The 25943-nt window shown below is 39.1% G+C and overlaps 1 protein-coding gene across 2 annotated transcripts; it reads left to right on the top strand.

Moving 5' to 3' along the window:
* The first annotated feature begins 480 nt into the window (after nt 1-480).
* Nucleotides 481-22816, top strand: LOC110054676 (G protein-coupled receptor GRL101-like). Of its 2 annotated transcripts, XM_089287211.1 has the most exons (16): nt 481-546; nt 1044-1115; nt 2429-2500; nt 4182-4253; nt 4468-4539; nt 5302-5373; nt 6912-6983; nt 8278-8349; nt 14089-14160; nt 14534-15539; nt 16969-17053; nt 19797-19865; nt 20010-20069; nt 20580-20639; nt 21625-21657; nt 22623-22816. In XM_089287211.1, exons 1-16 carry the CDS (start codon nt 512-514, stop codon nt 22736-22738), a joined length of 2040 nt encoding a protein of 679 aa, XP_089143337.1. In that variant the 5' UTR covers nt 481-511; the 3' UTR covers nt 22739-22816. The 2 variants fall into 2 exon arrangements, with proteins under 2 accessions (XP_089143337.1, XP_089143339.1); XM_089287213.1 differs by lacking the exons at nt 481-546; nt 1044-1115; nt 4182-4253; nt 4468-4539; nt 5302-5373 and having other exon boundaries at nt 2262-2500.
* The last annotated feature ends 3127 nt before the right edge of the window (nt 22817-25943 follow it).

Here is a 25943-nt window from a genome sequence, read left to right on the forward strand (position 1 = left end):
CTCTGAACATGAATCTCGCTCAGGTTTTCGAAACGTCAGACCCCAACATCAGTTCAGAATTACCATCACCAGGACGATCACAGCATACAAACTATTGATACTCCTGGGCTCAAACCATTTACTAAACACATAAATTTTTTAAAACGTCTATAATGAGCGTCTCTTGACCTCATTAGTCCCATTCAGACCGGACTTTTTGAGCTTCTTCCACTGTATGGATTTGGGGGGAGGGGGGCGAAGAGTAAATCTACATCCCGTCTTTAACTTCAAGAATAGTTTAGCAATGATAATGAGCTTACAAGGTATATATTGCCTCCAGAACATTTATTTGAGGCAAGGAACGTCAGATGAGGATGTCGCCTCACCTGAAAGTTTTTGTCTTGAAATCCCAATTGCCGCACATTGGATCTGTCATCTTTTTCAATGAATTTGTCATTGTCATAAATTTACCTTCAATTAAAACGATATTTTTAGGTTTCTGAGTGATAACCAGTTACAATACTTACCACCCATGATTTTCAGCAACAATACCAAACTCATCAATCTGTAAGTCCCTAAATACACTAATAACTGAAAATAAGACTCACAGCAGACTATTTTAGACAAATTTCAAGGTGACTAGAAATGTGGTGAAACAGTGCCTGCAGTGTTATAAAATGGAAAAATGTTACGTAAAAATTTGTGCTTGGTAAGATCAAACACCGTCATGGTTATGATCACCTTGTTTAAACTTGATAAATTATTGAGTTTGAGAAAGACCAGTCTAATCAAGTTTTGGGTCTATGAAACCAAGGATGAAGTGGATAGACTCAACACGTTTTCAATTGTGCTGAGAGTCTTGCTAAAAAGCAACCTCGATCAAGGACTAAGAAGTTATTGGTTTTATCAAATCGAACTTTTAAGTTGTGGCATAATGCAGTGAAACACTAATAGCAGAGTTTCATTTCAATTAGGTACCTTTTTAGAAAAATTATACAGGAAAATATAATATTCATGAAGTGTAAATCATCATGTATTACAATACTTGTTTCTAATTGACACAGACAATTGCAAAACAACAAGCTTCAAGGGTTAAACGAGACATTGTTTTATGGCTTGAGGAACTTGAAAGAGCTGTAAGTGAAGACTATGATAATATAGACTCGCGTATTCTACCGTACCATTCAAAGTCTAAATTACTTTAAACTTTTTTACTAAGGGGTTCGAACTTCATGCTGAAGGTGTGAATGAATGCATAAGGCTTACCTAAATATAGGAAGTTCTCCGGTACAATAAGTAAGCCGTTACAACGTTTTGAGGGAGTGAGTGGTAGTTCACTGTCGAATTCAACATTGTCCTTGTGCTGAACAATTTCTTCGATCATTTATATCAACAGAAATTTGTAATGATAGAAGTTTACATCTCTAATATCGAGTCTTTTACTTTCATATTTAATTCAAGAGAAAGCTATTTACAATTAGTTTAGAGAAAAAAATTGAAATGCATAAATTACGTAATCTGTGGCAGTTTAATCAGCTGTAATTCTTAAACGGCAAGTAATATGTGGTAACTTGCAACCTTAAATGTGTTTTAGGCTGTTCCTTTGTTCCTGCAGTTTATTTCAGTGTGTTTGTTAACTTGGCTTTGACCGCATTTGCCACCTGTTCTGTTTTTTTGGCGTTTGGCTTTTGATAACATTTTCAAGAATTTAAGGTGGCTCTGAACCCACTACACAGGACTTTTTTAAACTTTGCAAAAAGTTGCATCTTATCATGCTTATCACAGTTCGATAAGAAAAAATAGGGGTCATCAAGCTCGTTTTTGAGTTAAAAGCGCTTAAGCTAAAATATAAGGGTGTTTTTAGCAGCTCATGTCGTTGCTATGGTAACCTAATATGTAAAAAGTAAGATGGTTGCAACTTGTAGCATTACTTGTTACACAGTGGCAAAAAAAATCATCCTTCAAAGTAAAGCTGTTAGAAAGGTGCTGGAAACTGTTGCCAGCCTCTTTAAAAGGCATCCAAATGCGAAAATTATCAATGTCATCTTCATACAAATTATGAGGTAAAAAACTGAACACCCGCAAAAAGAGACCTTCAACAGCAGTTTTCCCCTTTTACGTGTAATCAGTAATTCCATGCGTACGATTATAAAGAAGGCTAGGTTATTTCTGATTCATGAGAGAAATCGGAACTTTTCCTTTTTTCTTCCAAGTTCTATGGATTTAAAATTCTAACGCGCTGTTTGTGACTAGCACAATTCACGCACGCGAAATCATTTTTTTTTTTTTGCTCAAATCAAGCGATCCGTTATTTAAAATTCATCATTTGGCACTGCAAAATGGTTCAAAATGGCTCCCCCCTAAATATCGCCCTCAGAAATCCCTTAGCAACTGTTCTAAATCTAAAGTTAAGAAGGACCCTCTTAATATCGCTGTATCTTTCTTTCAGATGGTTGCAAAACAATAACATCAAGGAGTTGCCTGCCACTATATTTAAAGATTTAGTAAACTTGGATGAACTGTGAGTTCTCGGCTTTCGTAGTGTCTTAAAACAATTGCTGCCAAACTTTCCACACTCCCTCCCCATCCCCCCATCCCCCTTTTTAAACAAAATATTCAAAAATGTCTAATTACTAATCCGATCATTAGCTCGATTGCTCGAGATTTCATTGCAAACAATTGCTGATAGTGTGCGATAGTTCCACTAATCAGATTACATCATTTATATTAGTGTACAAGTAGGGTTGTATTATATTTGATTTCCTTGGAACGTTGCTTCTCAAACTCATTAATCCATCCAGTTAAAACAAAGAAAATCACAACCGTGAAAGAGGTTTGGATACCGGTCTTAATTAGCATAAATTTTGACAATTTTACTTCACCGTCTACTCCTTAGTGTTTGTTTTGTTTGAGAAGGTATATCAAACACTCGAGACAGTGTTTCATCGGCTATCCAAACATCTCGAATTTTGTCAAAAATACTCGGCTACGCGTCGTATTTTTAACACTCTGCTCGGTGTTTCGATATTCCGATGAAACAATGTCTCTCGTGTTCGACATATTACTTGATTGCCTTGACTGCGTGCTTGATTTACCGCAACGTACCATATTTGACAAACCGAAGATTCACTAGATTCAGTATATTGGTATTAAGAAGAGATAACTTTCATGAGTGGCTCCATGACATTACGTCGGAAGTGAAGAAAGATCAATCTGAGCGTCAAAAAATTGCAAGAGGTGTTAGTATGCAGCAAGATCATGCAAACAGCAAGCACTTCAGTTTTTGGTTCCCTTAATGAAACACAAAAGCTCCACAAGGCTGGAAAGCTGATTTAAGGTATCAAATAGTGAGTTTTCAGCTTCGAACTTCATTGGTGTGTTTAACACAATAACGAAGGTCTAAGCGTGAAATGTCCGTTGTACACCCACTATCTGACACTTAAAAGAGCTTTTTTTCAGCCTTCGTATTTTAGTGAGACGGAGTCGACACAAGATTCCCATGGCGAGACAAACGTGCCTGATATGCCCCCGAAACGTACCAAAAATGGGGCTTAGGTATTTACCCTACCGTGAATAATCTAATCAACTTCCACTCTCAAATAAAGGTCTCGTAGCTAATAAATGCCCCCTTCTCTCAAGAGTAAAATTTGTATTCGAAGTTCCCCTCTAATAAACGTCCCTTGTCTAATAGACGCCCAGCGAACGCCTCCCCTTCCCCACTTCCAACCCCCCCCCCCCCAAGAAAAAAACAAGGACTCACTCATAGAGTGAAGTTATGTCTTTTGTTAACAATGGCCTGCGAATTGTATCTTCATTCAATCTCATGTTAAAAGTAGTATAGGAATGGTCAGTTTTGTTTTCCTTTTCTTAATTTCTGCACTCAACTGATCCAACTGTGAACGACACCTCTGGGCTCTGCATTAGCGCAGATTAGATTAGTCTCCTTGTCAAAAACCCTGTTTTCTATCTTACTCTGCGAGCAAACTACACGCCCTATTTGTTTTGTTGACGTTGTTACAGCTAAGGGAATTTTGTCGATATAACGAACCAATTTCCCCAGTCCCTTAGCACTGGGGAAATTGGGACAGCAGGATTGGGAACGGTAAAATTATGTCAGCAGTCCATTGATCGATCGATCAATTGATCAATCGATCGATTGTAGAATAAAAACTACTTAATGTCAATCTATTTGTCGCCTTTAGAAATTTATCCAGCAATAAACTAAAACGTTTACCAGAAGGACTTTTTGATGCTCTTGCAACCCTTAAAAGGCTGTGAGTAGGACTCTTTTTAACAGTGGTATATAAGCAACGTTATATGCATTTCTTTGCCATTTTGGTTTACAAGAAATAGTTACGAGTTTTAGTTGTATCTTGTGCGCATAATTCAAATACAACAGTGAGAAGCCGTTTTTCACAGTATCATGAATACTCTTGATCTCTGTTCATGTTATATCATGTTGTTGCGGCTTATCCTTTCAAATTGTAGATTTCTGCCTGAAAACCAAATCGAGGAGTTACCGCCAAAGATCTTTTCTAATCTCACCGCGCTTAAGACGCTGTAAGTAAAAGCATTATGTTAAGGTTACTCACGCAATCAATTTTTTTTTTATGTCAATTTTCAGAGCATTGCTGTGATTTCAAGGTACCTTATTCGTAATTAATTTGGCGCCTACTTAATTTCGCGATTTTGGTTACGCAACATTTCACGAGATTATTAATTCCCGATTTCAAGTGGAATTAAATGAAAAAAGAGCGATTAGATTTCGCCTGAGTACGTCAACATAGGTTCTTTTTTTCATAACATTCCACAGAAGCAATGAATCATCAATTACCTCACTAAAGTATTTCAAACAGAAAACTTAAGACTAGATACAAACGCAATCAGTCATTCGCTTGTGGACAGTTTAAGCACGTTTAACTATCATCCAGATTCTCCATAGAACCTTCAAGATAAGTTTCGTTTCTCCACTGGAAACATTGGCTACACTAGTCTTCCCCCATCCACTAAACTAAAGATTTTCTGGAAAAAACTAGAGCAAGAAGTTTCAGATATAGATATTGTAGTTATGTAAACCATAGAAATGAAACTTATAGCTGTTATATATGGACACGATTTTCGTCTCAATCTGTCAATTCGCGAAAAACGTGAAAATCATTTTGAAAAAAAAAAAGCCTTTTAAGACGAACTAGAACCAGAAATATTTTAATGGTTTTTCCAGAAGATTTGTGATGCGAAAAAGTTATTTCATAGTTTTTACTATTATGTAGCACCAAACCGCTTCTGCTTCATAAATGTCTCTCTAACTCTACAATTCTACAGGAAAATGGACCGAAATAAGCTTAAAAAGCTTCATCCTAATCAATTCCAAGGCTTGGTGAATTTGTATGACCTGTAAGTGAAGATATTAATGGCAAACTTTGAGATCTGAATAAGTCCAACCTGACACGTCGACGAGCAGTAGTTGAATGATCCCTAGGGTATTTTAATTACCAAAGAAGATTGAGTTTACATGCATAAGGTTCTTTGACAAGTGCAGGACCAGACATGTCAAAGACTATTTGTGCTCATTGTTATTTGTAAACCCCTTAAGTGTTTTTAAGAGTTCCCTTGTGTAGTTTTTCACTGCTTTGAAAATATTCCATGTTCAAGCATGGAAGTAATCTACATTACTCGCCACATTAAAAGTTTACTAAGGGGGTTAAGCTTATTTTATTAAGAGGGTCAGCTTTGTATGAAGATTAAGTTCTTCCCTGCTGGCACCCTATTTGCATGTGCACATTTTTTTTGGTGCAAATAAAGTTAGTTTTAAACATCTTATGACGTTAAAGGTTAAATCAAATTTGTAAAGAGACTCAGCCTCCTATGCAGGCGATTTTTGAGCTCGCCACGCAATCTCTCTTTCAACCCAAAGAGCATCTGCGTTGGAGGTTAAAAGAAACTGAAAAGTAGGTAAACGTAGCTATTTTAGTTTCCCATGGAGGAAACTGTGGAAGAGAGGAGGGGGACAGATATTATTACAGATTAAATAAAGCATGTCTTTCTTACAGGATGTGTCGTTTTTGTTGCTGATAAGCTATGTCAGCAGACATATAAGCCGGCGGCAGTGTTTCCGCCAGACCGCGCCATTGCGGGAATCCCACGTTGCAATCAGAGATGGTCCCCAGAAATACGAAAAAAGGGCCAATTTGGCCCTTTTCTTGTACAAGGCTGCACGCTTAACACAGGCATAGTATTTTAAAAGCCATCCCAGGTCTCCAAATTGCGACCGATACGATGGCCAATGCAATTACCATTTCATCTTTGGCGACCAAAACTTCTGGCTCAGTCGCCATTATGGCGACAACATTTCTGTGCGTTGACGATCAACAACAGTTATTTTGTCACACAATGTCCTTCTAGGAAATTATATCGAAAGATCTTTCCTTCTAAAACATGTAACATAAGAAAAGAAGTCAATCCATCCGTTTCCTTTACTGTATTGATTCTCTCACAGCGGGAAACTTCCAAATGGCTGACCGTGCTGGAAATCGCCCTGTAACGCATTGCGAACCCTTGATCATTGACTACGTCGTGTATGCCTATAGATTGTTCTCTTGTAATTTACGGGTCCTTTATACTAGTACCTAATTCAAAAGAAACTTTTTTGAGTAGAAACACTTCAAAAAGCACTTACTATCAATTTTTATCATAGATCCTAATAAACTGCTTTATTTTCCTCCGTACTCTAACGCATTTTTTTCTCCCCTTTCCTAAAACTTGGCCCCTAAAAAAGACTTCAGGGGCCACTTTGGCCCTCGAGTAAAATTTTCTGGCTGAAACACTGTAAGCCATCCCTATTTTGTAGTCATAGCAATGCATACTTTTAGCGATAAGCTATTGGGAAGGTGTAAGTGACCCTCCTGTCGTAATTATTTCTCTCTCATTTTAAGTTATCTTTCGGAGAACGAGCTCAAAGAGTTGCCTGAAGGGATTTTCGAAGGTGTAAGGAATCTCCTGTCAATGTAGGTATATATTTGATGGTAAATGACATAACAATATCCTGTAATGCTTGTTACAGAATGAAATCTCGGGCCGTGTAGGCTGTGACGTTTAGTTAACAACGTAGAAAGCACTATTGCACCGTTAACCCAGGAATATAGCTATACGAGCGAGAACATATATCATAGGTTCCCAATAATCTTTTTTATTTATTTTTTTTTTTTTTTGGCGTGGGGGAACGCCGGTTGTTGACATAAGAGGGACAAACTAAGTGTTGGCTCTCAAAACTGTATTCAGTATTATCACATCCTGCCGACCAATGGACTTTTTTGGCTATACGGCAGCCATTTTGAATTCTGTTGTTTCAAATAGCTCTTATGGGATGCTCAGGAGATCAAATACATCCTAATTTGACCCCTCAGCGTCCCATAATAGCTATTTGAAACAACAGTATTCAAAATGGCCGCTGTATCGCCGAAAAGGCTCATTATATAGTTAGCTCGAGATAAGACGTAACGTTTTGCAAGGTTAAAAAAATTCTGAGGATGGAGTCCAGTGCCATATTAAATTTTTGAAATTACCAGCATTAGTTCACCAATGGCTGGGCATTTATGCCTTTCCTTCCTTCCCAGCCTAGGGACTAAAAATCTAGTGGGCTGCATAACTGCGCTCGTTTACTGGGCACTAAAATGAAGACAGGCAATTCCAGATAGAGTAAAATGGCTAAGGGCAAAGACCCAAAGCCGATTTAATCATACAAATTTTTTGAATTAATTACAAAAACAATTGGCTATAGAAATTGTGTTGAGCCCCAGTAAAGGTGAGGGCACAAAAACGCCTACTAAACTATCCTAAAAATTAACACAACGAAACAAAGCGGACAGGACAAGGGGAGGAGGTGGGACCTGAAAGCGAACGTGTCATCCAGCGAGAAGCAAGAATGAATGAATGAATGACCGATGCTTTGTAACCAGGCCACGTATCCTGACATCACGAGCGGGGGGTTCAATACAATGAAGAAAACAAACCTCCTTGTCCAGGCCCCCGCACGTGTGGTATGCTTTACATAACAATTACTGTTGCACAAGAATCAACACACGTACCTTCAATATTGCACCTTTAAAATAAACCAAATTTCCTGGGAAGAAAGACATAAAAATTCTATTTGCCTAGCAAATAATCTCTTTATGTGATATTAGTAAAATAGTTTCACTTGATAAACTGTGATATTAATGTTCCGTCAAAGTATAGCTGTTGGAAAAGTGCTGGAGACTGTTGCCAGCCACCTTGATTGCAATTATTCTTCATTTCCCTCAGAAACATATTTGACAACCAGCTTAGGAGTGTGTCTATTGCGAATTTCAAGCATGTTCCACGTTTAATGCTGTTGTGAGTATTAGCCTTACCTCTTTAAGAAAGTATTTGTGTTTTTAGTACACTCAATATATAGAATGCAAGGGAATGTACGCGAGATCATATATTTGAACTACGAAGAAATATGTTACGATATGAATGATCATCGCAGTTATATACACAAGTTAAGCAGTTGTGAAATGAAAGCCTGAATAAAAAAAATCAGGCTTGAATGGGATTCGAACAGATGACGTTTGCGATATCGGTGGCAACGGGGAGCTGGTCACGTTGTGAGAACGTAATTGATATTGATGGTGAATAATGCAAGTGAATATAAGAACTGAACAGAAGTTAACACGTACCACGACTGCATGGAGAAATTGTTACCGCCACAGAACTGTAGTTTTCTATCTTTAATCGGATTTGACATTACGTAGCCATGATATGAAGAACTAAGTTATAGTCTTTGTAACCCGGATGTAAGCACATGGCTTTCGTCCTGTAGAAATTTGGCTTTGTCAAAACTGGCTGAACGTGTGGAATAAATTATGGTCAAAAAACTACAAATGTTGTTGAATTGAAGTATCGGCAACATTTTTCTGATCCTTGGAAGCGAGATAGAACGAGCGAATCGCAGAAGTGGTGTGGAATTTAGTAATTTGGTATGAATTTGACCGAAGGGGACCGCCGATGGCGGACGCCCTTTGGATTCAGCTCGCACAACCCAAACAGTGAGTACGAGAATTATGAGTTTAAAAAACAAACGTGCTGCGGTCAAAAGAAGAATAACTAACACTCTCAAGAAATTAGAATCAACCATTAAACAATACGGACGGAAAGCTATTATTGAAGCTATGTGAACAATCTGCAAGTATATCTCATGGAAGCGTAAGACCTTGATGATGAACTCGTCTCTGTAATACCAGAGAACGAACACGAAACCAGTTTAGATTGGTACGAGGAACAGCACGAAAGAGTTCAAGAAGCTCAATTGGAGGCTAACGGGCACCTTGACGAAAGAGAAGAGGAAAGTTCTAGCTGATCAAGCTCGGTTAAATCAAGCTTAAGCAAAACTTCTACTAGGACAGGATCCGAAATTGGGGTAAAAATGACAAAGCAGCTTGCCTTGGAGGAACATCGAAGAATGCAGGAGTTCGACAAGGAACCGGAGGTTAAAAGAAAGATTGAACTTGTTCAAGACGAAGCTGAAAGGCTCAAATTCAAGGCTAAATAAAGAAGAGGCACAGGAAGCCAAGGACGAGGTTGCACGCCTCGTAGCAGAAGCAGCAATATTTGAAAAGGCGCAAAATGAAGATCATGACCCTAAAGCTCTGCCTAATCCATTGCTTGATTTTGCGGATGAATCTTTGGAACTTGCTCCATCAACTGCTGTGGTACGACACTTACCCATAATTCCTAAACCTGTAACTGGTCTTTTCCATGAAGCAGAAGTGAATCGATCATGGAACTGTATTATCAACCAAAGTCACTGCAGAAGCTGTTAAATCCTGATCATCATTTCAGTAGCCAAAGTCAGCAGTCCGTCAGAGTTCAAGGACTGCCAATCCTAAAGAAACATTGCCGTCTTATCACTGATGGATTGGAGATTTACAAGCACAGCCATCAGCTTTAACAAGTACAAACAACCAGAAACTCCTGTTTTGCGGTCAGTCTATTCGTGACGCTCTTCCTAAACTACGTCTAAACAGGTTTGATGGTGATCCTTTAGACTGGTCTGATTGGTCTCCAATGTTTAAATCAATTGTTCATGATGCCAATCTTCCCCTTAAGGTCCATTAACTGATCTTGTTAAGCCGTTGCTAGGGATAATTTATTCTCATATAACCTTGTCATTTTTGGTTATATCAGAGTTATTCCGGGTGTTTTAACTTTATAATGATCAGTAACACTAGTGATGACGTCATTAGGCCACACCCATGGTCACGTGACTAATACTGAAAAAATGTAACGGCTCCAAGGCAAATTACTTTATCGGGATTTTTTTCATTGATTTAATATTTCATATTAAATCCTCATTACTCTATGCATAGATTTTGTTTCATTTCTTAAAGGTCACATTTTGAGAAATTTCAAAATATTGAAAAATTCGAAATTTTCTGAAAAAAACATGACTTCGAAAAAGGAATGCATAGCTATCTTTTCAGCGTTGGCTTTAATCGAAACTCGTTGAAAAAGGCTGGATTTAATGAAAAACCGCGTCTTCTTTAGCATTTAAAGAAACTGGAAGTGCGCCCGATATACATTGGAAGTTACCGTCTCAGGGCGTGCCCAATTTACACTACCAGTGCACTCCGGTAAGATCAAACAAAGCCACACGGAGTCAGTTTTTCTCTTTCGTTTGCTCCTGTGTTTCTCTTTTTCACTTATTTTGTCTTTGCTTGTACTTTTTTTTAGTTTGAATCTTGTGAAACACAAAGAAAAAAACATCTAAAATTTAAGCGAATTTGTAAGTTATTGAGTTTTTACATTTTCCACGCTCAGGCCGACCGTGAAATTTCACCTCCTTAGCAACGCGCGCGAGCGCGCGCATGAATCGGTTCATGGGCCCTTAATAGAAAAATGCAACATCTTCAGAATTCTGTGATTGGAAGAGTTAAGTCTCCAAATGAAGGATGTGGTTACAGTGGAGATTCTTACTATGAAGCACTGAAGGAATAGGAATCCAGATTTGGCAAACCCTCTCTCGTTGTGAAAGCCACACTGGAGGGAAATGTACGGCTACTTGTTCCAACTATGCCTTGTTGAGAAGTGCGGAAGGTAATGAGTTGGAGTTTCTAATCACCGCTCTAGCTGTGAAGCGAAACTTTCACATGGATGACTCTTTTTCAAGTCTGTTAAATCAACCGATGAAGCTATGGAACTGCAACAATAATTTGATGAAATGCTTAACCTGGGTGGTTTTCACTTGACCAAGCAGATCTCAAATAAGGAAAAAGTGATTGAGCAAATACCAGCACTGGAAAAAGCTCTCGTGGATGAAAATGTCATAATGCCTGTGGAACGTGCTCTTGGTGTCATCTGGGACACCAATTCAGACTGTTTTGTCTATGAAGTTGTGAAGTGGAACATGGCCGACACTCGTTACAAGATGCTGAGCCTGATAGCATCACTCTTTGATCCCATTGGATTCCTAGGTCCATTCCTGGTCAGGGCAAAAATCCTTCTTCAGCTAGTGTGGCAGTTTGGTATTGGTTAGGATGATCTACTGCCATCAGAGTTTCTAGAGGAGTGGTCTAAGTGGCAAGAACAGCTGGGTAGAATTTCACAATTTCGCATCCCCCGTTTTTATTGTCATGTTCCAGACAGCCCATCAGAAATGGAGCTTCATGTCTTTGGGGATACCAGCGAACAGGCACTCTGCTCAGTGGCTTATATTCGAATCTGCTATGTCAGTGGAGCAGTAAAATGTGCATTTGTTACGGCCAAGACTCGGGTGGCACCCAAGTAACCCTTAAGCATACCAAACCTTGAATTGCAGGCTGCTATTTCGTGTGTGAGGTTATCATTGGTAGTAATCACGGAACATGATTATATCATTGACTCTACCTATTTCTGGACAGATAGCAGCACTGGGTTTCAGTGGATTCATGAAGTGTGTAACGCCACCCCGCCTTTATCGCCAACCGAATTGGTGAGATCCTGGATTCAACCGAGCCCTGACAATGGAATCACTGTCCAGGACTGTTAAACCCAGGTGATGATGGTAACAGGGGATTACTAGTAACTACGATCACATCTGGCAGTCGTTGGCTAAATGGTCCTACCTTCTTGCTCCTACCTGAAAAGAAATGGCCGAAGAGAAATTCAATGCTTGAACCTTCCAAGTAATCCATTGATGACCCACAGGCCCAAGAAACGACTGTGACCTGGATTGGTGTGGTGAAAGATCCAAAGGACAGTACTTTTCTCCAACTAAGTACTCATCTCTGACCACGTTTCTCAGAGTAACTGCGTGTCTTGCCCAGTTTATCTACAACTGTAGGCACTCGAAATCGGAACGTCATATTGGTACTTTGTTGGTTGAAGAGATAGAGCAAGCCCGAAAGTTTTGGATCCGCAGTACCCAAGAAGAATCATTTCCTCAAGAATTTGCAGCACTCAAGTCGAAACAACATGTTTCAAACAAGAGTACATTGGAATGTCTAACACCCTTCTTGATGTACATGGAATTCTTCGTGCCGGTGGTCGAATTGAGAGAGCCGACATTCCATTTTGCAGTCGTCACCCGATAGTGATAGTAGATAGTGATATCACCCGATCATGAGTTTACCTGTATCACCGTCATGAATTGTCATGAGAGACTGAAACATGAAGGAGTGCTCCATGTCCAAAATGAGTTGGATCTTGCGCTGCCGTGCTACAGTACAAAAGATTCTTCATCAGTGTTCTTGCTGTTGACGGCGAGGAGCAAAACCAGTCCTACTCATGATGGGGAGTCTCCCATATGATCGTTTACAAATTGCACCAGCATTCTCTAAAGTTGGTGTGGATTTCTTTGGACTGCTTAAGGTGAAGCATCTAAGAAAACAGGAGAAGAGATATGGCTGTCTCTTTATTTGCCTGGTGATTAGAGCAATTCATTTGGAAGTTGCATTTTCCTTATTTACTGACTCCTTCAATACGATTTATTGCTAGAAGAGGTAAACCAACTGTCATCTACTCTGACAATAGAACAAATTTTGTAGGAGCAAACCGTGAGTTACACGTGTGCAACGATGATTGGAACCAAGATACGATAGGAGGTGTGTTGAGTCAAGAAGGAATTCAGTGGGTGTTCAACCCTCCAGCCACGCCTCATATGGGCGGTGTATGGGAGCGCCTTATGAGATCGTGCAAGAAAGCCGTAGATGTTGTCCTACAGAATTAAGTCCTTACTGACAAAGTGTTGTTAACCGCCTTTGCTGAAGTGGAATGGCTTGTGAACAGTCGTCCTCTGACTGAAGTAAGCTCAGATGTGGATGCTCTTGAAGTTGTAACTCCGAATCAGTTCATCATGGGAAGAGGAACTCTTAACTAACCACCCGGTTTCTTTGTTGACAAGAAGATATCAAGTCACAAACGTTGGCGAGGTGCGACCCACTTTTGGAATCAGTGGTTACGAGAGGACCTACCTGGTCTGATTAACCGTAAGAAATGGCTACAGCCTACCGCCACTGTCAAGATCGGAGATTTGATACTAGTTAATGACTATGCAGTCACAAGTGGTTAGTGGCCTCTTGGTAGAATCGTGAAAGTTTTTCCTGGACAATATTGTACGAGCATCTAAAGTGAAGACCAAGTTTGATGTAATGAAATGTCCTGTAACTAAATTGGCGCTACTGGAAGAGTGTTCGCCAATTAGATGGGTCGAACACGAGGGGAGGATGTCACTGCCGCAGAACTGTAGTTTTCTATCTTTAATCGAATTTGACATTGCGTGAACGTTATATAAAGTACTAAGTAAGAAACTTTGTAACGCGGATGTAAGCACATGGTTCTGGTCGTATAGAAGTTTTACTTTGCAAAAACTGGCTGGACTTGTAGAATAAGTTATGATCCAAAAACTTCAAACGTTGTTGAATTGAAGTATCGGCAACAGAAATAATGTAATTCAAAACTTTTTTTATGAAGGCCAAATTGGACTCGGCTTGCAACCTGGTCCAATTTTCACATTCTTTTCACCCAGTTATTACCAAATTGAGTTGTAGACCTTTATGTATACAAATCTTGGTACTTGTAACGAATACACCATTTATGGAACTTCTTAACTTACAGATACATGCATTACAACGAGATGAACGAGCTTCCAGAGGGATTCTTTAAGAATTTAAAGGACATCATGAGAGTGTAAGATTGTCAATAGATCGTGATTTAACTAGACCAACCACGAATTAATCAGTAAGAAAAGGCTTTTCATTCTTATCATTGTTGAACGAGATTAACCTGTCTTGAGCACAGTTAAGCATAAATTCAACTTCATATAGTCGAGGATAAGATGACGCTGTGGTAGCTACAGTCTGCATGATGTTTCATATTTCGTCCTATGCCACTATTATAACTATAGGAAAAAGTCTCAAATCTCCAAGTGCATGATTTGTTACAACAAAAGATAGCAATTTTAATCTCACATTTGACAAGAGAGTTCTTGTAGGTTACTAAAGAAAGGGTACCTTTCCCAAAGTGCTCTATGATTGTAATACAGGTATTTAATGGATTTTAGGACTGTGGACACGAACCTGATGTGCTGCCATCTGCACAAGGAAGACGCTGGCTGTGACTTTGCTTTCAACGACAACTTTGCCAATTGTGAGAGCATGTTCAGGAATCCAGCCCCAAGGACAAGTATCTGGGTGATAGGATCCCTCTCAATCATTGGTTCGGTATTCGTTCTCATCTGGAGAAGGATCTTCAAAGAAAAAAACGTGGTACAGAACATCATGTTAAGGCATTTGGCGGTGTCTGATGGCTTGAACGGAATATATCTATACACAATGGGTACGAAAGATCTTCTGTGGTCTGGGAAGTATTACCTGCATGACTTCAAGTGGCGTACTGGTTGGTCTTGTCAGCTTACAGGGGCTATCGCTTTGTTATCCAGTGAGGTGTCTTTAATGATGATGTCTCTGATCTCCGCTGACCGGCTTAAGAATATTGTGTTCCCTTACGATGGTACTGCTCTTACGCAAAGGGCGACGCACATTCTGTGCTTCATTATCTGGGTTGTTGGTTTCCTGATTGCATTCTTTCCAATGTTTGGCCTTCCGTATTTTGATCACCCCTACGGGTACCACACTTACTATGGCAGATCTGTTGTTTGCCTGCCACTGCAACTTACTTCTAAAAAGCCAGTAGGATGGGAGTACTCCGCTGCTTTCTTTGTTGGCCTTAACTTTGCCATTTTCCTCTTTATCACGGTTGCTTATACCATGATATTCGCTAAGTCCTACCTATCGAGTCGGCGTATGGCCCGCCAAGGTACTGCCAGAGAGATCCAAGCCAGATCCAAATCAGCCACCGCAAAAAGAGAAAGAGCCCTTGCTAGGCGGGTTTTCTGTATCATCCTTACCGATTGTGCCTGCTGGATGCCCGTGATAGTCATTGGACTCAGGTCGATCTTGGAAAAGTCTTTCTCTTCTCCTGGAGACCTAGCTGTGTGGCTAGCTGTGTTTGTGCTCCCGATAAACTCGGCCTTAAACCCCATCCTGTACACGTTATCTACACCACAGGTAAGAACCAGTTTCTTGCTTCTAAAATTTGAGACTATTTTGTTTATCTGCAGTAATACAATATCTACGTGGACGTTACTCTTTCTTCACCTGTAGCCTTCTGCCCAGGGACTGTGCGGAAGCAGGGGCTGGTGGAGGCTTCAGCCTCTCCTCCCCCTCCCCCTCCCCCTCCCCATTTTTAGTAAAAAGGTCAGTAAGTAAAATTGAAAATGAACCAAAAAGAACTGCGCTCATCTTCTAGCCTGCGTCATATACTACAAACCACCGGTTACTACCTCCTGTGTGCAATGCAGGGTAATATCTTCTTGACGGGAAATTCTAGTCAAAGATACGGGAGTCAAGCACAAATGAACACCTTTGATTTTTCTTCAGACCAAAGTTAAGAATCATACAGCAGCTGTTTTCCCACACAGATAATCTATCAGAATTCTAATCCAGTCAAAGTTAAAAAACTAGATTTGCCTCAAAACTTACCTATTGTTTTGATCAAGTCAAAACAAACTACGGGAAATTAGATATATGTCTTTTAGCTTCTAAGTATTCGAACAGCTTTTCAATTCATACCATAGTGCCTAATTTCAAACTCTGAGATTCATTTTTTTTTTCTTACATGTATCTTATACCTTTTAGCGTGTTTTTCATTTTTTTTCTCTCGCCGAGCTTATTGTGAGCCAATTTGTAATCTTAAAAATGCAAATAAATTACTTGGCTTAAGTTAAGCTTCTCAGTTACTGCGAGTAACTTTTGTTACATCTGCACAGTTGTAGCGGAGCTGCTGCACGTCGAAGGCGTGCGAGCGGAGTCCCATACCTAAGAAAATTTGGTAAACCATCAAGATTTTTTTCGTTCATAACACAAAACGTTGCCTGTTTTGGCCTTAAAATGGAAAGAAAACCGTAAAATAAAAACTTTGCTGGTAAGGAAAAGCTGGAGAAGTTTTCGTTCCCTCGATGGCCGCAAAGACATGACAATCAATGAGCTTTCAACTGTGTCTTAAACACAGATCACAGATTTCAAATGACTGCAAAGCCGTCGGCAAAACTAATATTCAAATGCATTTCCTGGCTTTATCTTGAATGATAACCATTCTTGAAGAAGTTACTGAAACATTTCTTTGATTGGGCTATCTTTTGTTCAGGATTTGCTATTCGACATTTGCACGTGGTAATTTGCATATTGTGTTGTCTGTTTTCCTAGTTTTGTTCGTTATTGTATCAAGTAAATTAAAAGTATTTTATGGGAGCTCTTCTTTTAGGCTTGGTTAAACCTACATATTATCTACTTATGTATGTAAGTATTCTATATATACAGGTAATAAAGCTCATTCTTCTTCTATTTATCAAAAACTCACATTTTTCGAGATCAAAGCATAAAAATGGCACGATGTCTAAGTTTACCAAGTAGTAACATTTATTTATCGCTTACCAAGGTTCAAAGCATCTTAAAGAACAAACTGGGAAGACTGTGGAACTACTTGAAGAGCATATTTCCTTGCTGTGATCAAGACCAAGAAGGTATACTTAACAATAATTCCATGACTCTGCCTTGCATATCACGTGATAAATAAAGCTGATAAACAAAGGAAGACTTTATCGCTGGTTAACAACAGTTCGCTCTCTAATGATATTGTATGAATGAAATAAAGACAAATCTGGCAGTAAATGGGACCATGGACACTGGGTACTCCTTGGGAGAGCAACGAGAGTGGTTGGTAGCGACACACCCTGGAAAGGTAATTGGGTGGTTAGCGGACACACCCTGCAAATTAAGTGGGGCGGTTAGCGGACTCAAACCGCAAATTAAAACACAAACACAAAGTGGGACGGTTAGCGGACCCACACCCCACAGCAGAAACTGTGCAGTTGGCGGGCGCACTCAGAGATAATAAATGAGGGCAGAAAGCCTTGAGCGGTTAGTCGACACAGCCAGTGAATGAATTGGGGTGATAGCGAACTTACCCAGAGAACGAAGTCCCCCAACCTAGCTACTTTTAGGTTGCTAAAACTAAGGTGGGGTAAGGGAACCACCCAGCCTGACGCACGCGATAGGTTAGTGGAAGGTGTGCACCCAAATTATGCCCCAAATACTGCCAGGTAAGTAGTGAAAAATATTAATATAACTTTAACGAGGTCTACATTGTCCTGTGCTTGGATCCCAAGCTTGTCGTGGGGTACTATGGGTGGTGGCCAGCTGGGCAGGGACTGCTTGGAGTATTGAGGCAGGTTTCTTGATGTATTGAGTGTACTGTCCCTGGTGAGAAATGCCCTGATGAGGAGAAATAAAGGGGGTTGGAATTGCCTGAAGGCTGGTGAGCCAGGTAACAGCGCATTGCCTGTATTGCACAGACCGAACGGCCAGAATGGTGAGCGTAATGGAACAGCCCATCCGGAAGGGATCAGTTTTGGATGATTTCAGGTACAATGATAAAGATTTATCGGAGGTAAAACTGATGTCTGAGCGGACAGGTGTATCAGCGGGTTGAATTAAATTGAAAATGGTGAGGTGAACTCGCTCGAACGTAATAAGGCAAAGAAGGCCAGAGTAAAGGCTGACCAGAGTATGAGTTTGTCCTGCGATGCGATCCAAGGGTCATCTGCCAAAGGTCCTTTTAGCTGGTGCTTGACTGATATGGTGATAGGTAGACAGCGGCGCGAGAAGAGTCCAATTGTCCGCTTGATAACTCGTAGAAGTAAACGAACGAGGGGGGCATCTACAAACGGGACTGCAAGGCTGTTTTCGATGTGGGCTAACCAGATACCAACCAGATATACCTAAAATTTAAAAACGATCTCTGGCTGAAACGATTAAAAAAAATTACAAGCTTTCGACTGCCTGAACTACAGTCTTCGACGGGTAAAATGTGAATGGCAAGAAGCCAAGAAAATTGAATAAAAATACATGAAATTACAAAAAAATAAAAATGCAAATAATTATGAATGTTTGTTAAAAAAAAAAAAATTATATTGCCCAGGTATAGTGCACATGAATTGACAGCTACCTTGATTTTAATTCTCATCATGACAGTAAACATAAGGCCAGAACAGATGTAACTCTTTTGCCTTGCGCATCCCTACTGCGCACGATTTTCACGTCATTAACACGCGCTCACGAGCGCGTGCATATACACAACACAAAGCGTCGTTTTTTCTCGGAAACGAGCACCGGGACCTAACGATTTTTTTTAAATTTAGTTTGAAGGTACAGATCACCTTCTTTCTATACAGTGAATATAGACCAATTTCTATAGCAGAGTAAAAAACGGAAAATGAAGGCATAGCTAGCACTCGTAAAAGATAATATGTGCCCTTAAGAACACTGTGTGCTTGGAATATATAGAATCCCTGTCGACTAAATATGGGTGCCTTTATCATGAAATGTACATCCATTGTTGTATTTCTCGCTTAACTCTCTGCCTATTTTTCCGCTCTCACAAAGCGTAAAGTGAGCGGTTCAGATATAAATGTTTCTAAAAGTAGATAATCTAAAGAATTATGGGGTTTATTGAAGGTGTTCCTGTTCCTAAATGAATACCGGGACTCCGTTTTTCATTTCATAATTTGATATAAGCATTGATAAAAATAATAATGTGGTTTTAGAACAACAAAGACACTGGAAGCGTGGCATATCAAACAGACTCCCAATGTATGGGACAATATAACATTCTTTTTTAACAAACATTCATTTTTTTTTTTGCGTTTTTATTATTTCGGGATTTGACGAATTTTTATTCAATTTTTTTCTTTTTCTTCGCCTCTTGTCATTCCCATTTTATCCGTCGAAGACTGTAGTTCAGGCAGTCGAAAGCTTGCATGTTTTTAAATTGTTTCAGACAGAGATCGTTTTTAAATTTTATTATTTTTTATCCTCGTGCGGCCCCTCAATATTTTCACGAGGCCTTTATCAACTAATCCGACTGGGTGATGTAAACTTTTCAGTTTGCAGTAAGCAAAGTGATGCTATGGAAAGGTGGCAGAATTTGTGGTGCAGTGCTACCCTTCGAGATAGACAGAAATTTCTTTTAGTATTTTACTTTCACGACCCCCTCTAAAGAATTCTTTTTGCGACATCACAAAAATTGATCCAGAGTAAAAGAATAATTTTACACAGATGCTGTCCTTTTCAAGCTCTTGAGACGTAAGACTGGTAACAGTTGTAATGGGAGCACAACAGATTTGCTTTTTGTGTTTACATGATAAGTAAATCGTCGTCCACACTACTAACAGTTAAATACTTAATTTTTACTTCTAATTGTAACAGATCAGAGAGAAGAAGAGCAACAAGACCAGCAGGGAATAGAGGATAATGTACAACATGATGATGTGGAAGGTATTTTTTACGCAATTGGTTTCACAAATGATACTAGAAACTAACCATGGTCATCTCTTATTCATTCTGAACAATGAGTTATGAAGCAATTTCTGATTGATTGATTTGCGGGTTTTGTTTGCTTGCTTCTTTGTTTTTTCCAAGGAGTTGCCGAGGGCAGAATGATAGAGTTGGCACCTGTTGGCTTGCCTCCACCAGAACAAGGTAACTTATTTTTTTGGTTATTTATGTTCGTTTGTTTTTTTCTTTTTCCCTGGAGGATATCTTTGAACCAAATATTCTGAAATCCATTGCCATTAAAATAAACAGCAAAATTTATCACGCCCGGCTATATTTTTGGTGATGACGGCCCATATAATTTACTTGTTATTGCGTGTACTTTTTTTAAGACTCTATTTTTTGTTACTGGAAGCTTTATGCAAGAGACGACAAGATCATCGTCTCTCTTGCTTTATGCCTGTCTTAAGTTTAGTACATAAAAGGCAATATATGGCACTCATGCGAAAGATTTGCTGGCTATTTTGCGATAGTTTTAGTACCTTTCAACCCCGCGAAAAAAAGGCAAAGAGACAAAAGGCAACAAAACCGGGAGGGAATAGATGAAAATGAAGAACCTGATGGCATGGAAGGTATTTATTTGAGTTATTTGATACACAATTATCATCGTAATCTGATTGGTTGCCTTTGTTTGCTTGCTTCTTCATTTGTATCAAGGAAAGGCCGAGTGCGGGAGGATAGAGTTGGCAGTTGTCGGTTTGCCTCCTCCAGAACAAGGTAGTTTATTTTTGGATAATTTGTTTTTTTTTTTGTAAGATTATTTTCCTTTTCTCTCTCTTCTCACAAACTGATCCGACATTATCTAATTCCTATTGTGTTTAGTCTGCCACAAGTCCCTTATTTTTCCCAGTGTTAGGCTCTACCCACAATGTGTCGGGGAATTTGAAAATGAAGGTTTCACTCGGAAAACGCATCAAATGTTTTCCATCCACTTTACACCAAAGGAATTTAATAACATGACAATCACTGGCTATTTTGGATATGTGGTTGAGGAAAACTCGGTCGGGAAAATCACATGATTATCGTGACGCCGTCGTTTGGCAAAATGTTTTCCGGCTTTGAAGAACGTTTTCAAAAAAGCTGTTTCGTAATGAATGCTCGCTTAGTCGAGGGTGCGAGATAATCACTTGCACGTGAAATACTAGTGGCTCAACTTAGTCGAGTGGCCAAGTCCGTGAAGATGAGACTTGTAGTGGCAGAGAAAGATACCAAGTTTTTTCTTTGTACCACATTGTACAATAGTTCAACGGGTTCAAGAAATAGAACAACTATTTTTCAACTCGTGGTAAGACCATAAGACCGTAATGCTTTCATATAGAGATTTTTTTATGTTTTCAGAACAAGCTTCTGCTTACCGTAGGTCTGCCTATATCTTCCCTGTGCATTTTTATCTCCTCTAGTCGAAAGTAAATATTTCTTCCCGTACATTCAATTCTATCTAACAGGTTTCACCTGCACGTTGTTCCCTCTGCGAGTAACGAAATTAAACAGAACAATATGACCACTTTTGATCACACTGACAAAATAATTGTTAATCAAAGACAGCAAATAAAATGTAGAATAAAACGAGAAATTGCGATGTCACTTGGTGCTCTTCTGTAAGGTAGAAATGACTGGTTGTAACTGCTCTGTGAGGAATATCACTGACTCACTAACACACTTTGAAACTGCATGGTTAATTCTCTTTCTTTTTTAAATGCAGAGCAAAGAGAAAAAGATATTTCTGTTGTTCGAGGTAAATCATTGATGATGCATTACATTGCCAATAAACACAAACTTCAACTACTCTGTTGAGCATTCATATGGAACAGTGATTTTGCTTTATTGTAGGACCTGCTCACAGATAAGTTGAAGTGGCAACTGGTTACTGCACACTAACTAGTTCCGCAATGTTTCGAGGCATATAAAATATCCTGCATCAAGTAACAGGATTTTTCAGTAACCACAAGAATGTTAAAGCGAGCATGTTTACAAAGACAAACACAAATGGGATATTCAAGGCCGGTGTGCTACGAAAAACTTTACTAAAGTTATCTATTCTATGCCTCTGATTTGTAGCTATTTGTGCATAATAGTTGCTTCAGGGACAATATAGCAAAGAATACCAGTTCCACCAGAACTGGGAGTATTTTAAGAACTTCTCAAATTAATATAAACCTTTGGGATAGCCTTAGCCTATCCTCCCCGGAAAGAATATATGTAAATAAGAAGCCGTATACTTGTTTTGCATGCATGTCCAAAAGCTTAAGGATTCACAATCCATAACTGTTTTCTTCATAGTTTGCGAGTTTCGGTTGTTGTTTGGCAAGTTACTTGACATCTGGTTAACATTTTAACACTCACTCACTCAATCCCATAATGCCCAGTGGCACGTGGGGCCTCAACGAGGTGCCTCCAGATCACTCTGTCTTGGGCTAGTGTTGTGGCTCTCTCCCAACAAATACCAGCACTCCTCACTTTCCTTTTATAGCATCAGCTTTTATCATCAACATTTTTCTCGCAAATTTGAACTGAATCGAATGACTTTCTCATTTGCTACCAGCTACACTTTGGGTGTGACAATGTCGTGCCGGTATTAACCGTTCTGAATATAACCTGTTGAACAATGCCGAATATGCAATGGCCTACTAGCCTGTTGTTTAGCTGTATTCTTAAAGGCATAGCTAAAACAATGCTTACGTTATTGTTTTTTTCTTTTAGCAGACGTACGAAAAAGGACTACAATTCGTCTTGTTTTGCCAGCCTCGTCTTCCAGTAAGCTGCAACAACATCTATGTTTGAGAAACAAATTTTTACTGAGTGGAGTGTGCTCTTGATGGAGTGTCTAATCAGTGCAGGTCACAGGTAAACACGCGAGTCGCAAGTAGACAGCGCGGGAGGCAAAATCGATCAAAATCTTTATTTCAGGTTTGTTGCTTATCAATATTTTTTGAGTGATCCGTGCTGTCTTCCCGCGACCAGCGCTGATTAGGTACGCCCACAAATTTAGGTTTTAAAAACACACTCGTTTTTCGCCAATAATATAGAGAATTTGTGCAAGGAGTATTGTTCTCGACTTTCTTATTAGTCCATAGCTACATTAATATTTGGCATTTTTGTTTTGTCTAAATGCAGAACAAGAAACTGAGGAGAGTTTGGAACCAGGTGACACTCAGCCTAAGTAGTCCTCGCAAAAAAGTAAGCAAGAAACGTCTTATTTTAAAATACCAAAGAACTTCATTGACTTCATTGCATTATTTAATTGCCAAAAAGACACAATAGTACATTGTGTAGTGTTTGTCTATCAAACAGTCTTAGTTTCGAGAATCGTTTTTATAAACACTCTGAAGCAAAGCTAACAGAGAAAAGTAGACCAGTCAAGACTAACTCTGGGCAACATTCTTTCGTTGGTATGAATAATAACATTATTTATGCATTTTAAAAAAAAACATATCGCATGAATAAAGACGGAAACAACATTAATACTTTAAAGTCGTATAACACTGTGCAGATGGGCAAAATTGAAAGGAATCTCACAAAGTCGTAGCTTGGATATTCTTTGTTGCACTATCAGTCGTTTTCAAATTGCCTGACATATTGAGCGATAAGCTGTCTGTTCATTTACAAAGTTGAATGGTTAACTGACTGCCTGGCTATTAGATGTGACTGAGGAACGGAGGAAGGAAGCAAGGAAGGAAGGGAGGGAGGAAAGAAGGAAGGAAGGAGCGAGAAAAATAGAGAGGGGAAGAGACAGAGAGATGGATGGGTAGATAGATGAGTGGGCAGGTGGACGAACGACAGGTGGATGGATGGATGAAAGAATGTTTGGAGGTATTGAGACAGGAAAGGATAGATGGGCAAGAGAAAAATCATCTTCTCTTGATAGATGGATTAATCGACCATGACCTGATCATGCATGTGATTCTGTTTTATCTCTTTGATTAAACAGAACAAGAGGGCGGTAAAAAGCTCAACCGTGCAAAATGCAAACCAAAAACAGATGATTCATCTTCCACTGGTTCCAAAGGATCTCTTGGAGAGGAAAGTGTTACTTATGAAACAGCATTGTAATAAGTAAGCAAAATGAACAAGTGGCATATGATTATTCTAAAAAGATCCATGTAGCTATGGTATGTGATACTACTTAAATGTAACTAGCATAGTAACTTGAAGACAAGACATGAACAGAATTTGCATAGATTTACCTGGGCATTTTTCATTAGGTGCCATTATCGTCCTTGGAAATGCTGCATGGTAGAAAATCTAAAAAGATCAGTACTCTAGTGGCTAGTTTTTCGCTGTATCTCGAGAATAGGAAATGTGACATTTTCTTTTGGAAAGTTATAGTTTACCAACTTGTTTCCAAAATATCAAGCTGTGGTTGTGTCAACGAATGTGAATCTGTTTCTATTTGCCAACTGTCGCCCTTCGTTGGGTGGTCCTCGTATAAACAGCATTGATTGGCATAATTAAAATGATCCATTCCCAATAATGGCAGCTCCTTGTATGCTAAAAGTTACATTGTTTAATCATCATAACGTTGTGTAAACCAGGGATATATTGTAGTCAGTTGATGGAATACTTCTATGTTTTAGCCTAAGTAGACCCTTGTTGCTGTTTTCAGCTTTTTGACCAACATTTTAGACTAGAACTGTATATAAGACAAGCTTTGTTTTGACTGGAACAAGGGGTCCCCGAAGCAGATGATAGAACATTTTGAGGGTATAGCAACACAGATATTTGCTAGAGAGCACCCTGCGAACATCATATCATATATCACTAATTTAAACAATTGCCACTGATTAAGAGTTCTGATAGTTGATATAGATTGTTCATTGTGAAGGTATTATTTCTGATGAGAAAACTGAATTTTAGTTTAAAACAGTTAAAGAAGTTTAGAGAAGTTATATACATCTTCTTCACATCTTTCCTATTTCACTCTGAATTTTTCTTAACCTAAGATTAAGTGTAAAGCGTTACTAAAAGAGGATACATAGGAAGACTGAATCAAACTCGATTCTCTTGGAACAGAAGAGTTAATATGTTGATTCAACGTGTAGTACCAGCATGATGAAAAAAATATTTCTTTCCGTACTTCATATTTACTTCAGTCCAAGCGGTATTTGCCGGACTTGCACTACTCGGCTGCCCTCTATCCATCGGTCCGTTGACAATATCAGCGGGGGATTTATAACCCAATAAAAGTGCACTAATGACTTAAACTTAACACTTATTAAGTGGTTAATTTTGTTTAGCATCCTTGTAGAAGGCAATTTTCGTTGTGAGATGAGTTTTGTTGCATGTCTAACTCATTACATCCCTTAAGGGTTGTTTATTTCTCAAACTGGACATTTTTTAGGATTATAAAGTTGACACTTCAGGGTAATTGTACACAGTGTGGTTAATTTGTTTGTATAATGTGCATTACTTAGTACAGGTACGCAATACTTAAAGAGAGCTTCAGATGTTAGTCAGTTCTCAACAACCATTGAATGAAACTGTGCCCACAGCTAACTACGTATGCTTAAATTAAGCAGCGAAGGAATAATTTACATCAAAGAGCACAGGGTACCGGGTGTATTTTAACAGGTGGATGAACAAGATGATGATACACACGCTGTGGTTTCTATATTAGGTTGAGATTCTGAACCAACTAATTGTGCCGGCAAGCAGACGTTCAAACTGGGTTTAATTTAGATATCTTAAGCACAATATTACTAGGAAAGGTAAGAAATCAACCAAAGCAGAGCTACGATACATGATTGCTGAATAATAAATGCCTAGAGGAAGAAAGACATGATTAAGTACTGCAATCAAACCTGGAGAAATCGGACATATATTACCATCATCTTATTCATCTGTCCAATGTCAAGGTGTAAGGCACTAGGCCGCTAAAGTGCACAAATCAAACACTTTAACTCTTATTTGGGGTTAACTTTTGTCTAACGGTCTTTCCCGAACCTTTCACATATAGTAATATATAGCATTGTGACATTACTGGATCATTTAAAAGTTAATTTCGTTTTTCATTTACAAAATATT

Source organism: Orbicella faveolata, unplaced genomic scaffold (genome assembly GCF_042242905.1).
Source record: "Orbicella faveolata isolate gen_17 unplaced genomic scaffold, um_ofav_v1 contig_1, whole genome shotgun sequence".
Taxonomy (NCBI): domain Eukaryota; kingdom Metazoa; phylum Cnidaria; class Anthozoa; order Scleractinia; family Merulinidae; genus Orbicella; species Orbicella faveolata.